The following is a 15409-nucleotide window of genomic DNA, read 5'->3' on the forward strand; positions in this document are numbered from 1 at the left end:
CTCAGCAGTTGCTCATTCACTGACCCTAACAACAGTCAACAGTGGTGATTGACCTGAGCTGACCGAGATGATGTCAGCTTTCAGTGATGGGGATTCTTCGTACTGTGATAGTCTTACAAAACAAGCTTCTGTTCAGAGAACACGAGAGTGAAGCTGCTTCCAGAGAGATCCCTTATACACTTTCTCCGCTCTTGTCTAATTCTCTATTTACATAGGGAGATGCACTCACTCTTATCAATGTAAGTCTGAGTTTCAAGTGAGATTGAGTTTCAGTACTCTAGCACTGAAATTTAATACAGTTCCATAGTAGGATTTTGTTTCTTATAATGTAAAAAGGAGCACAGTACTTTTTTCCACTGTAATGTAGTAAACGCATCACAAAGTGTATAAACTATTGATTACAAAAGTAACTTTTGCATGCTGTTTGTTCTTGAATAATAAAAATCATTTGTTAAGTTTGCTGGCATTAATAAAAGGATTTGTCACTTCACACTCACAAAAGTGGCATATTGTATGCTGTATGTGTGATGGCTCACCTTCATTGGCAAAGTGAGGTGACTCCTCAGCATAGACCTCACCAGAGCCAACCTGCGTCCGAGCTGACAGGTAGAACTTGTAGCGGGTAAATCGGTCGGGCAGGTGCATGGTGTGCTCTGTCTCATTAGGGAAGAAACTCAGAACCTGTAGCTTGCCCTCCTGTGTCCCATTCACTAGATTTTGAGAAAATTAGTGTATTCATGTCATCTATGAAATATGAACTAATTGTTTATTCAAGAAACAACAATTCCTACTTTGTAAATTTTGAAATCACCAAGGCATATAATTTGACAATTGTGCTATTGTTATGTCTGGTAGCGGGGTCAATATTTTGTGTTTTAGATCTTGAGATTGAAATCAACTCATTTGATCTTGACAAAGTAATCAGGTTTATGTGAAGTTATTAGACACCTTTTTGAGATGCCATTGAATAAAAAAATTAGAGCATGTTATCATCGATGAAAACTTTTGAGTTTAATGATAAAGACAACTGATTTTTAAAGATTGGCTATCAATTAGTCACATTTATTTATTTATTATAGCAACTAGCTGTAAAGATTAGATTAGATTCTTCTTCTTCTTCGTCACCATCATCTGTCTCCATACCCCACTGTCCTCTACATCTGCATTTTTTAAAACAACTACCTGCATGTCTTCCCTCACCACATCCATAAACCTCCTCCTTGGCCTTCTTCTTTTCCTCCTTCCTGGTGGCCCCTTCAGCATTATCCTACTGATATACCCCATGTCCCTCCTCTGCACATGTCCAAACCATCTCAATCTCACCTCCCATACCATGTCTCCAAAACATCCTACATGTGCTGTCCCTCTAATAAACTCATTTCTAATGCTGTTCATCCTCGTCACTCCCACAATAACCTCAACATCTTCAGCTCTGCTACCTCAAGCTCCACCTCCTGTCTTTTACTCAATGCCACTGTCTCTAAACCATACAACATCGCAGATCTCACCACAGTCCTATAAACTTTCCCTTTCACTCTTGCAGATACCCTTCTATCACAAATCACTTCTGCCACTCTTCTCCACCCACTCCACCCTGCCTGCACTCTTTTCTTCACTTCTCTAACATACTCTCCATTACTTTGCACTGTTGACCCTAGGTCCAAACTCCTCCACCTTCTCCACCTCTTCTCCTTGCAACTGCACCACTCCACTGCCTCCCTCTCATTCACACACATGTACTCTGTCTTACTCCTACTGACTTTTATTTCTTCTTCTCTCCAGCGTGTACCTCAAGCTCTCCAGACTCTTCTCAACCTGCTCCCTACTCTCACCACAAATCACAATATCATCCGCAAACATCATAGAGACTCCTGTCTGACCTCATCCGTCAACCTGTCCATCGCCACTGCAAACAGGAAAGGGCTCAGAGCCGATCCTTGATGCAGTCCAACTTCCACCTTGAACCAGTCTGTCGTTCACCACCCTCACATACTGTACTTCTCTGACACACATGACTTCCTCATACAATAATAGATTAGATCTAATCTAATCCATAGATTAACTAAAATAAGTTCTGATACTCATACCAGACATATACTGGAGCTGCTAATAAAATGCTTTTGTAAAGAACACTACCATGTCAGATTAAAAGTAAGCAAACCTGTCTTGTACTGAAGTGTGTATCCGATCAGAATTCCATTCGGCTCTAGAGGCTTATTCCACTCTAGGCGAATGGTGCTGGCATTCCTCTGGACAATCCTGAAGAATTTAGGAGCCCCTGGCACTATTTAGCAGTCAAAAAAGAGTTTATTATTTGTTGGTATGCTTTCAGGATAATAATCAATAATAAAAACCTATGTAATTGAAGAGAAAGTAAGTATCAAGAAATGTCCTACAGCCTTCCTTGGTCTGAAACTCGACAGTGTTGCTGTGTGGTCCCTCAAATTTGGTGTTGGCCACCACCATGTACATCTTGTATTTGCTATAAGGGACAAGGTCCATTAGGACCCCACTGTTTTGAGATGCGTCACTGAAGAAGCCTTTAGTTTTCTTGTCCTTATTCACCTTCAGGTCTTTCACCAGGCTTGCCTCCCTCCAGTAATATAACTAAAAGAGGGCGCAGAATAGTAAATAAAAGTTGTAGGACTAAAAAGTTATTCTATAGTTCTTAGTATCATACAGAACTAAACAATATACCCGTTAGTCTAGTAAAGCCTAGTACTAAATGACTGAATCAGTATTGTTATCAACTTGTATTCAAAACAGAAAAAGAAAAAAGCAGTATTGTGCCACCACTAATCAAATTATGTGAAGAAATGTGTTTTTAAATCCATGTACTGAAAGGCTCTTTGGGAAACCAACATTGGTTCTTCTATGGCATTGTTGTAAAAACCCATTTTTGATTTGTGTTTATATTTATTTTTAATATCATTGTTCCAAAGCAGCTTTACAGAAGTAAATACAGACAAAATATACAAATATACAATTTTACAAGCAGAAATCATTTCCTATGTTTATCCCTTTAAAGTATGTAAAGAAAGTGTTAAGATAATATGAATTTTCTTTCCCACCAGCATGATATGCAGTTGTAGCTGCTGTATATTAAATATATGACATGTCTATCAGTAATGATAGACATGGCGGTCACTTCCTCTATGATAATGAAGGTAAGAACTCACCCTGTACTCTTTAAACTCCCCATTAATGGATTTGGCCTCAACAGGATTCCAAATTATATTTACTTTATTGCTGTTTAATTTTGACACCCTGAGGTCTCCAGGTGCATCCGTAGGCCCTGACAGAACAATGCAATAAGTGAATAATTTAATATTCAAAACACAAAACTTAGCAAAATTAATATGCAGATACTTACTGTCCTCCCCTGAGTAGCCAATCACTATGTTTGATTCAGGGCCTGGACCAAAGTCGTTAACTGCCTGGATCTTGATCTCATATGGGACATAAGTGTCTGTATCACTGACGATATGCTTTGTATTAGTAGTGGTGATGTTATTCCACTCCTCCTTCAATTCTTTCCTCCTCCATGAGATGACATAACGTAGATCAGGCCCATTTCTTTGGTTATCAAGAAGGGGCTGTAATCACAGATTTATATATTAGTATAAAATATAGCTTTACCCCATTACCTACATTATATTGTCAAAAGTTGTGGACACCTGGCCATAAGATTTGTATGTGCTACTTCAACATCCCAATTCACAATTACTGTATTTTCTTTTTTTTGTTATTATAACCTCCACTCTTCTAAAGAGATGCTACACTAAGGCTACAGAGGTGTTAGTCATGTACTGAGGCAAGGTGAGGAGGCCTGGGGTTCAGTCAGCAGTCCAATCATAAAGATGCCCAGTACGGTTAATGTCAGAGCTCTATAGCTGGTCAATTAGGATTTTCCACTCCAACACATATAAACCAAATCATCATAGAGCTGGCTTTGTGCACAGAGACATTGTCAGGTTTGGCTTTGTTATGAAGGGAAAATGTAATACTACTGCATCCAAAGACATCCTATACAATTCTGTGGTAATAGATTTAAGGAAGGTTAGAAAAGTCAAATGTTGCAATACTTTTGTCCATATTGTCTACAAATGCATATTACCAGTAATGATATAAAAATCCAAATAAATGTTGTGTATTAATATAGGGTTAGAATTGAAAAAGACAGTGATCAGTAATCACCTGCCAAGAGATCTCCATATTGTTTTTCTTGGTACCCCAACCTTTTAGGCCATTGGGATAAACATAAGGAGCTAAAAAAACAAGAACCTACAAGTTAGCATCCAAATAATAGTTTATCAACATAAAACTTTTTAAAACCTGTAAATATTGTTGAAAATATATGAAAGTCGGTGTTTTCAGTATTCTGTATTTGACATACATATTGCTGAATACAAGTGATGTTAAAGTCAGCCGATACCGATAAAAGTGAAACAGAAACGATAAACATTTTCTTTTCCCCTTTTCCCTCAGTCACTTACCTGCTCCACTGGTCTGGTAGCGAGCTGATGGGCGGCTCGGACGGCTTTGACCCACACTGTTGATGGCGATCACTCTGAACTGGTAGTTCACAAACGGGGACAGATTCAGGTTCACTGAGTTCTGATCACCTGAGTAACTGGACAGATTTTGCCATTCGCCTGGTTTCCACCGATTTTCTTCATACTGAACAAGGTATTCTGCAAACAGAGGAGTGTCCCAAATTCTGAATCTGCTTACCAGTTTATAGATTTTTAGAATGCTAGATATTCAAGTAATATTTGACTATTTATGTGAAAATATTTCTGTATTTGTGTGTAACAAGTAATGAAGGAATTGTACGTGTAATAGGACTATTGTTTTCATTGCCAGGGATCCAAGTAAGACGGACAGAGCGTGCTGATAGATCAGACAACTCCAAATCCTTGGGGGAATCAGGGCGATCTGGAGGAAAGCAATAATTAAAAAGTATACAAACTGATCAAGAACAAATGTGAAAAATTTGGGCTGTAAAAATGTATTAATTTTAAGGGCGATTAATGCAATAAGCATTTCTGTTTGACCATTTTATAAAATTATAAATATATAAATATAAAAAAGGGGAAATGAAACCTGCAACACAACACACAGTTCTTTACGACATCCTTTCTTTATTCAGATATATATATATATATATATATATATATATATATATATATATATATATATATATATATATATATAAAATCTCTACAGAAATATTATTTTTAACTGCTAAACATTTGTGTTCCATTTTGTGTCCTGATGATTTACAGGATTTAAAGCACCATCAAAAACTTTCTTTCGGCTTCTCCCGTTAGGGGTCGCCACAGCGGATCCTCCGCACGTTTGATTTGGCACATGTTTTTACGCTGGATGCCCTTCCTAACGCAACCCTCCCCAATTTATCCGGGCTTGGGACCGGCACTGAGAGTGGCTGGGGATGGTTCCCTGACCGGGAATCGAACCCGGGTCACAGCGGTGGGAGCGCTGCGTCTTAACCACTAGACCACCAATTACTGTAAAACATTTACAAGTATATTTTGTCTTTATGCTCTATGTTCAGTTTGGTTTCACTAATAATAAATGTCCATTTGAATAAAGCATCCATATTTATTCATGCCCATGTTGATTAGAGTATTAAAAACTTGAAAAGTATTAATTTAAGGTACATTGAGAACAGATAAAAATGTACGATTAAGTTGCGATTAATCTTGAGTTAACTCATGACAATTATGCAATTAATCACGATTCAATATTTTACTCAATTGACAGCACTAGTAATAATACAAAACAATGCAAATAAAAATATGTTAAAATTGATCATGTCTGTGTCTGCATCAATATTATTTGGTAATATATTTGCACAAACTCATACTTGCACAGTGTTCTTGTGAAAAATCATTGCTAACGGATGATAAATGTAAAAAGAAACACTCGCAAAAGTGTCCAGATTGCTAAATTTTGAATAAGCAGTCAGGTCAATAAAGTTATTGATATATAAGATCAAAATGCAGACTTTTATTCAGCCTGACTTGGCTTTTTCACCTAATGATGGTTTGCTTCACTGGCAATGACAGCTCTTACATATCTCTTTATATTGAGAGTTAACAACAGACTCCAAAAGCAAATGCCACAACTGAAGCATTTGTCTAACTTGTAAGTCACAATTAGGGAATAACAACCACCAGAAAAGGATGAGAAGACCCAAATGTCTAATTTATTTTGGCGACTTAAAAAGTGAAGGACCACAAATATAACCATCTCTAACCTACAGCAATTTTTATTGGTATTATTTATTGATATTGTTATTAACTCTATACTATGGTAAAATAGCTTTAATTATGTCATTGTCCAAATGAAAGTGTCTAATTCTTAACAAGTTCGATAGGAAAACATAGAGTAACATAGAAACTTGTTTACTGCATTCTAGTTGTCATTATAAGTTACTTACATTCACTTCATATTAGCAAACGAAAGGGAGTACAACACATTTCAGCACTTTTAAACAGTCCCTAAGAAATATTTATATGAATGATTAACTGCCCACATAATTGAAAGTAGACATCCTCAGAACATGAGCTTTTAAGTTTAGATGATTTGTAAATCCATCAAACCACTCATGATTTAAATCTATGTGAGTAAACCAAGTGTTGCCAAAGAAGTACTGACTGGCATTATTTCATATTATAGAGGGTCAAAGTCTTCTGGATCTGGATAACATTTTGAATGAATTTAGTGTTTCGAATTTATCCAAAACGTCATAATAAAAAAGTAATAATGTAAAAAAATCTAATAATCAGCTTTAGAATTTTATAGGGAACTTAAACAAACTGCATATGGAGCACAGAAAAGTCAATGAAACAGTAAAAAAAAATTTAAAGACAAATACAACATGAAATCAAACATTAGGGGAGCAGAACAGTTAGGGGAGCAGAAAGAAGAAGAACTGTTACCTGCTAAGGCACTAGTTTTCGAGGGAGTTAGGGACTCATCCTCTGTGAGGTCAAAGGTAAAATGTTATGGGTTAGTGAGTCTATTAGATAAGCAAACTAAATTTGATCTTAGTTTTAAAAAAGACAAAATATGCTATAAATACTACAGAGACATATTAAGTACCAGCTAAGATGAAGGAAAAGAAGCATTATAGAAATTATTTAGAGGTACAGTGTCATTTCCAGGTAAGTCATGATTTGACTAAAGAAAAATAAATAATCGGAAAGAAGCTATTAGTTAAACATAGCCAGTAAGACTAGTTAAATTATTGCCATAAATTATTTAATGTTATTTAATAAACTATTCAGAAAAATATGCCAAATAATGTGTTTCATAATACAGTAGGTATATTTACATGCATCCGAATAATCTTTTAGTTATAAAATTAATTGTTTACTCAGATTGAAAAGCTTTCCTGTAAAAACCTAAATTACTGAGATCAATCCAAATTTTTTTTACAGGACTTTGACTGATGACTTTAGGTTATTTCTATTAAGTAATGCACAGGTAAATAAATGTCTGAATCAGAATTCAGTGTTTAGGATACATACAAACAGTAATTGTGAAATATGCATTAAGGCTTAATTTATTCAGACTGACTGCATGTAAACATACATACTGAGGGATATTTCTGTAACTGTATGCATATTTCTGTATGCATATCTATTAAATGTGTGTGTGTGTGTGTGTGTGTGTGTGTGTGTGTGTGTGTGTGTGTGTGTATACCTAAAACTGTAAGGCGGGCTGATGCAGAGTCCTGGTCCAACTCTGTAGTAACTGTGCAAGTATATGTTCCCTCATCATCAGGCTGAATGTTGCTAATAGACAGCGAGTCTTCCTCCTTCTTAAACTTGCTCCTAAGTGCAGTGCACATTTTCAGTTAGATATAAAATACAATTAGACGAGTCCATATTAACTGAGTGTGCTGGTAATACATAATACAGTGGAATCTTGTGAAGAAGAATGTAATGCAGTATGTGTTGCTTACATCCAAGAAACATGCAGGGGCTTGTCATTTTTGAGCCATATGACAGTAATGGGGAGGGTAGAATCGTGCTTAATCTTGCAGTCAAAACGAGCCATACTTCCTCTGAAGGAAGAGCGGTGCTCTGGAGCTCGGACAATCCGTGTCGGCTCTGAAAGAAAACCGTATAAGTAAATATTAAGCATTTTGTTATACCCTCGGCCTACCTATTTTGATCGTACAGCAAAGGCATTAAAATAACTATTTTTTTAATCTATTGTTCTAGGTAAAACCTATTGTTTTTATTCAAAATGTGATTAGAATTTTTTTATTTTTTATTGGACTGTTAGTACTTTACATAGATAGTATATATTATTGCCTTTTTGTTTTGCCTAAACAGTATAATGATAGCATTTATAAACTATGTTTATATATTAAAAATATTTCATTTTATTTAGTCACATTAAGTGTTACTTGAATAATGTTATAAATAGTATGAATAGCATAAATGTTTGAAATGATTCACTTTGTTTAGTTTCTTTGTCCAGACATTAAAACCTGATTTATTTGGAAATCTATAATAAAATAAATAATACAATTTTATTTCTGATTTCTCACCTTTGACTTCCAAACGGACCTGGTCCTCCGCTTTGCCCAGGATGTTGCTTGCCACAAAAGTATAAGTACCCTCGTCTTCAGGTCGAACTCTCTTGATCTCCAGAGTACCATTTTCATGCAAGATGTACTTCCCACCATTTGGAACTATACCCTGGCCATTCTTAAACCTAGATGAACACAAACACTTAACAAGATGCATTCTAAATCTTAACCTTTTAACACTTTATATATACTCTATAGAACTTACCATCTAACAAATGGGTAAGGTGAGCCAAAAAAAGGGCAATCCAGAAAGGATTGTTTGTTTTCGATCACCTTAATCAGCTGGTTTTTGGGTCCCAATAATCTGGGTGCCATATCTGTAAATAACCATGGTTCCATATAAGTTGCAATGACAATCCCATTAAACTTTTTCATCACTCTACTAATATAGTGGATTCAGCACAACTTTGAACTAATTATTTCCTCTGTAGATCTCTCACCCAGTATGTTGACAAAAGCGTTGGCCAGCAGGTAGCCATGCTCATTTGAAGCATTGCATTGGTAAACAGCACTAGTGCCAATTTGTACTGAGCTGAAAATGATTGCATCATCGACCACCTTCCTGCTAGGATTTTCCAGTGAGCCTAAAGTATAAAAAATGTAAAAGGAGAAGATTTGGTTTGGAACCAATTGTCATGCACTAGTTAGTAGCTAGTTAAAGAGTCTATTAGAAAAGCAAACTAAATCTTATCTTAGTTTCGAAAAAAGAGTAAATATGCTATAAATATCAAGTACCAGCTAAGAAATAATTGTTGTGCTTGGCAGCATTGTGTTATGAAAAATAAGGATTGAATTTCAGGCTTACTCTCTATTGGCTCTCCATTTACAAGCCACTGGATGTTGGGTTTGGGGTTTCCACTGGCTAAACACTGCAGCTGTCCATTCTCATTGGGAGCCAGCACGAGGTTAGATGGTGTATGCAGCCAATAAGGAGCAGCTATAAGAGTCAAGATATAAAACATTCAAATGCATGTGAATATCCCTGATTGTTTTCTGGTTCTCTATATTAATTACCAGGCAAATAAAAATACACCAAACAAATAAAACGTGTAAAAAGTGTCAGTTTTTTTTTACAAATATCTTCTGACCTTTAACCTGAACGGAGATAGTGTGTCGGATGCTGCCCATCTTATTACTGGCCATGCAGATGTAGTCTCCAGAATCCTCGTCCGAAACAGACTTTATGCTCAGGGTTTTATTAAAGTTTTCTAAATGGACCTTTTTCTCCGGTAAATCCCCTCCTTTCTTAAACCATTGGATTCTAGGAGTTGGACTGTGTGTGGATCAGAAAAAAAAAACAGGTTTAGAAGACATAGTTTCTCACCTAAACACTAGAACACTACCCTAGAGTGTTTTATCTCCAAAATTACTTACACTCCAGCAGCTATGCACTCCAGAAGAAGCTCTTCTCCCCGGAGAACCATCTTGGAGCTTGATATTCCAGAGGGAGAGAGAAAGGATGGTGTTGATTCTGGGATGTTACGTGCTGTGGAACAGGAAGAATATTTTTTTAGTATACAGAATACACACAGATAAAGATAATGGGGCTAGGGTTATGGTTCTATGTCTTACATTCTGTGCTCCCAATTGGGTTTTAGCGTTGAATCAGAAAAAGAAGAAGAAGAAAAAACAATTTTGACACACACACACACACACACACACACACACACACACACACAAAAGCAAGGTTGTAAGATTCTATAACAATGAAGACATGGGGGGAAAGGGGGTTAGTCAAGCATGACTAATTACAGATATGAAACCTTTGGATCATCCTGAGGCCAGCTACCATGCCAGCTAGCTATATATAACTAGCTAGCTATATAAACTAACTATATATATATAGATAGATAGATAGATAGATAGATAGATAGATAGATAGATAGATAGATAGATAGATAGATAGATAGATAGATAGATAGATAGATAGTTAGTTTTATTTATTTATTTATTTATTTTCCACAGGTGGGTTTGGGGGTACTTTATCCCCATTCCAACAACTGAGCACACATGGGAGGCTAAGCGTGGCAGGCTGCTATTGCTACATACATTGCTTATCGCTAACTTTTATGACAGCAGTTGTAGTAGCACATTTTGTGTATCTTGACAACTGACTTCTGAATAAAGAAAAATTTCATAATACTCCTGTTTTTTATTAAAATTCAGCATGTGCTGCATTTCACAGTACAAGTAAAATATATTCTACCTCTCATATTGTTTTGTTAGGATGTGCTTTTGTTTCTGTTCTAGTCTTTAGTCACCTGTCATTGGTTGATTACCCTAATGTCTTTATCTTTATTGGGTATCTATTATGATTGTAGGTGTTTATTCTTTTAGCTTCTACTCTCTAAATTTTTACTCTTTGTTAGTGTTTTCAGTTATGATTATTAATACAGTATGTACTGTATTAATAATCATAATTGAAAACACTAACAAAGTAAACTATAATCAATGTCATACTAATGTTTAGATACCTGCTACATACAATGATTCTTCAAGATTAAAAAATAAAACAAATGTTTACTTTTTGCACTTTACAGCTTACAAGCTGTAAGGTTTTTATTTTAAAATGCAGCTAAATGTCTTTAATCAACAATGTGGTGAATTATTGTTATTATTGTAAAACAGAATAGACAATCACACAATTACTGACAAATGACAGTGTTATATTGGCACACAGATATTAGAGGCATACATACTAGCCCTGTTAGAAGACAGGATGCTTAAGCTGGTTAGGGATTCAGGAAAGATCCTGAATCTGTGGATAAACTTTCTGTGACTCACCACTGTATATAAAAGTGTCGTTTGGAGAGTAAACAGTGTCATTATAAGGCTCTTCTGTGGACAGAATTAGATCATCAATGTCCAGAAAATTTGTTGTGCTCCTATATTGCTTGAAACGGTTTATTCACTTTCTTTTAATCAGAGTGAGTAACTATCAAAGTCAAAGTAAATCAGCAAACCTGCTACACAAAACTGATTGATTAGCAATGTGTTTTGTTTTCTCTTGTCTAAGAGTTTGTTTCACGACATAACCAGCGCTGTCTAATCTGAAAACAAGATCCACCAATCCAAAAAAGTGCAAACAATTTAGACTTAATTCCAAATAGGAGAGCAGTGACCTCACCCATGAATGGCTTTCTGCAAAGAACCGGTAAACAAAGAGATCAGTCAGCTGTCAGGAGGAGGGCGCTGGGCCCCTTCTGTTCTTCTCCTTATGCTTAGAGCTGATTGGATCAATAGAATCAATTCTGAATAACTCTCAATAGCCCTCAAAACCCCACCTGTCATGTTCCAACTCAGTCTTGCACAGCCTCATCATATTTCAAATAGTGCAATTAGGTATTGATGCACTTTAAAGGCAGGAGATATTTTTACTGGTAAGACTATATCTGTGTGATAAATCTATTTGGACAGACAGTATTCCTAAAATATTTTATATATGGATGTTCCTTTATTCATTCTTTATGTGTAATAAATAGGAAGGGATTAAACATTTTTTACTTTTTTTTTTAAAGTTCCAATATGACAACATTTTCAATCCGAATGGAGAAACATACTGTAGTAAAGGCAAACCATCAATAGATGGCCACATTCTACCACTGTGTTCATTATATGACGCACATACTTGAATACACACAATGTTTATGTACACACGCTCATATATACTGAATCCGCCCTTACTCACTTGTCTGGACTTTGAGGATGAAAGGATTCTTCTGTTGGATGGTGTGTGTGAAGAGAAATCGGGCATTGCAGCTGTAGTCAGTGTTGGCATCCTTAGCAAGCACATTAGAGAAGTAAAGATCTCCATTCAGCCCCATGGACACCCGAGCATTCTGCTCTATGGGCATCATTCCTAGGAAAAGGAGGGGAAAAATCATCAATTGTAAGCTTGATAATAACCAAAACTAAAGAGTGGCCTTTCTTATGGCAAGATAATAAGATGGGACATAAATATTTACCTTTTTAAAGCCCACTTCACATTACAGTAATCCCCCGTTTATCACAGTGGTTTCCCACGATAAATGAAAAACCGTGATAAATGGACACCACCCCAAAAATGCTATTTTATGTATACAGTACTATACTGTATTAACATTTTACTTCATTTTATAATCAAAATTTGTATTTCTATAAATAATTGTTTTTTTTTTTAAATAAAACTCTATCTATCATGCTATCCGCAAGAAACCAAGAAAATCAGTTTAACAAATTAGTTATGTGGCAAATGCTGCGATAAACCAGGGGCATGAGATTCGAACCGCGGTAGAGTCGAGGGATTACAGTACATACACAATATGGACAAAGTATTGAAACGCCTGACTTTTGAATCCATGTGTAGTTCGTTGGAGGCAACCATTTATCTTTGGAAGGGGTAGATTTAAACTTCACATTCACTTGAACTGAGCTGTGAGTGGCCTGATACAACTCTGACCTTAACTTCAGTGAACACTTTTGGGATAACCTGTACTGCTGACCCCAGGCCTCCTCACCCTACATCAGTACCTGACTTTACTAACACCCTTGTGGCTGAATGAACACAAATCTCCACAAGCACATTTACAGCAAATAAGTACTAAATGTAGAATGGGATGTTCAAAAATCAAATGGTCAGTTGTCCACAAAATGTGGTCCATAACGTCGATGTATACAGTATGTGTAAGTGTAAATACGTAATCCAAATTCTCAGATATCTGACTAATTTCCTAAGCATGTTAATGAAATTTTATGCTATTAATTGAAGCCACAGTGCATTTAATTAAATAAAATCACAGACCCTATAGCTATGCTTCACAGATCCCACATTGAGAACTGCTGATGGATATAGTATATAATGTGGAATCTAGCTCTGGTATTGGCATTAAGCTAGTTGTGTATGTATTTATTGTGTGTTTCATTACAAAGAAAACTTGACAATTACTTGTCACGTTGTCACACTATCATTAATCAGGCCACATTAAAACAAGAAAGCTCATGTGCATTCATTAGTATGATTTTGCTAACTATCATATAATTACAGAAAACATAATAATACAAATATAATAATAATAATAATAATAATAATAATAATAATAATAATAATAAAAATAACTAAAAACAGTCATAATAATTAACTATGCACACATTTGCTCAGGTGCAACTGCTGTTTTATTTCTGTTCTGATGGAATATCTAATAAAATCTCCCTTATTTTCCTTATAGGCCTTATTTCTGTGCTCTCAGCAGATTGCCAAGAAATGCCAAGTCATATATATATATATATATATATATATATATATATATATATATATATATATATATATACACATGCACTCTCTCGCACACAAATAGACTAGCTCAGCACTAACACATAAGAAGTTAGACATGTGGGAATGAAACAGACAGACAGAAGCTGACACAAGTATCAAAAGAGAGACAAAATAGAGATATGACATTTATACAGTCAGAACAGTCTAAAAGAGAGTGACGGAAAATGCTGACTTACTGCTGTCCATCCAGAATGTTTTAGGTGGTGGAAGGCCAGGAGGTGGGTTACAGGTCAGGACCAGAGATGATCCCTCACTTACTACCACTGGCTCCAAAACCTCTTTAGGCCACAGTGGTGCCTCTGAGCAACAAAATAAAGTGTTAGAGCTGGTCATTTTAGAGCAAACCATAATTTACTGTAGTGCCACATTCCTGGGTTCTTGCATTGCCAGTGAATTTTATATCATTTTTTATAATTTTATCAAGTTAATATATTTTTGTAAGATATGTTATAATACTATAATTCTTATTATTATTATTATAATTATTATTATAATACATCCAATATATTTCTAACTATTATTGCCTTTTGGTATCAATAAATAGGTAAATAGTTAAGATTGTCTTATGTGTGCAATTGACTGAGACTGTGCTCCTTTACCCACACATATAGTTTCATTCTGTGCTACAGAGTGGTAACCTGCATAAATTTGACAGGCAAATGTATGGTGAACAAAAGGCATTACTGCTTTTACATAAATTTTCTGTTTTCTATTATGTAAACATGTTGCAATGAGTTGTCTCTTTCTGTCTACAATGAAATTGCAGTGGTTTGTTCTTCAGGACAGTATATAAAAGTGTTTTTATTCATAAAATAAAGTCCGCCTGCCTGCTGAAGTGCTAATCTAAATGTTCTTAATATCACAACAGGCAAATACCGGATTAGAAATGTGTAAAATTCAAATATAAGCTGTAGTAGTTAATAAACATCCATTTATTGCATGTATCTGCATTTCCTTCAGCACTAGAATACATTTTAATAAAAAATTACGGACTTAACTTTGGTATAATGAAGGCTAATAAAACACTGAACACATGAACACTGTAAAGCTGCTTTGAGACAATGTTCATTGTTAAAAGCGCTATACAAATAAAAATGAATTGAATTGAATTGAATTGAAGCTGCTGCAGCAAAAGACTGATTTTCCAGTGGATTTAATTTTTTCTTATTTATTTCTAAATCTCATTTATTTTTTAAAGTATGTACAGTATAACTTCTTGCTGGTATATCAAAATAGTTACAAGTTTTAACTATACAGTTTTATCATATTCAGTACAAAGGGGGACAGTTTCGTAAAGTCATGTCTTGTCAAGAGCAACTTTGGTACAGAAGCTATAGATAAAGTAAGACAGTTTCTTTCGGCTTCACACTAATAGTGACAAAATTTCCAAAGAAAAAAATAATTTATATATTCATTTAATTCAATTACTTTTTATTTGTATACCACTTTTTACAATAGGCATTGTC

General features: G+C 35.3%; 1 protein-coding gene across 28 annotated transcripts in view; it reads right to left on the minus strand.

Moving 5' to 3' along the window:
- nfasca (neurofascin homolog (chicken) a) overlaps positions 1-15409 on the minus strand; it is a 77193-nt gene that overhangs the window by 17920 nt on the left and 43864 nt on the right. For 15 of the 28 annotated variants that reach the window (XR_006928664.1, XM_046874826.1, XM_046874839.1 and 12 more), the window contains 21 exons: positions 14120-14242; positions 12321-12491; positions 11417-11470; positions 10205-10207; positions 10007-10118; positions 9721-9905; positions 9438-9569; positions 9073-9216; positions 8838-8949; positions 8591-8757; positions 7997-8144; positions 7735-7865; positions 6969-7010; positions 4837-4938; positions 4497-4694; positions 4198-4268; positions 3374-3596; positions 3180-3295; positions 2397-2607; positions 2162-2284; positions 537-710 (listed from right to left, as the gene is read on the minus strand). Coding sequence is in view for 27 of the 28 variants with exons in the window: in XM_046874826.1 (XP_046730782.1) it covers positions 537-710; positions 2162-2284; positions 2397-2607; positions 3180-3295; positions 3374-3596; positions 4198-4268; positions 4497-4694; positions 4837-4938; positions 6969-7010; positions 7735-7865; positions 7997-8144; positions 8591-8757; positions 8838-8949; positions 9073-9216; positions 9438-9569; positions 9721-9905; positions 10007-10118; positions 10205-10207; positions 11417-11470; positions 12321-12491; positions 14120-14242 (2742 nt within the window). In the remaining variant the exon portion in view is untranslated. Of the gene's footprint in view, positions 1-536; positions 711-2161; positions 2285-2396; positions 2608-3179; positions 3296-3373; positions 3597-4197; positions 4269-4496; positions 4695-4836; positions 4939-6968; positions 7011-7734; positions 7866-7996; positions 8145-8590; positions 8758-8837; positions 8950-9072; positions 9217-9437; positions 9570-9720; positions 9906-10006; positions 10119-10204; positions 10208-11416; positions 11471-12225; positions 12229-12320; positions 12492-14119; positions 14243-15409 lie in introns of all 28 variants that reach the window. The other 13 variants (XM_046874840.1, XM_046874847.1, XM_046874829.1 and 10 more) reach the window with 6 other exon arrangements.

The sequence above is a fragment of the Silurus meridionalis genome, chromosome 19, assembly GCF_014805685.1.
Source record: "Silurus meridionalis isolate SWU-2019-XX chromosome 19, ASM1480568v1, whole genome shotgun sequence".
NCBI classification, from domain to species: domain Eukaryota; kingdom Metazoa; phylum Chordata; class Actinopteri; order Siluriformes; family Siluridae; genus Silurus; species Silurus meridionalis.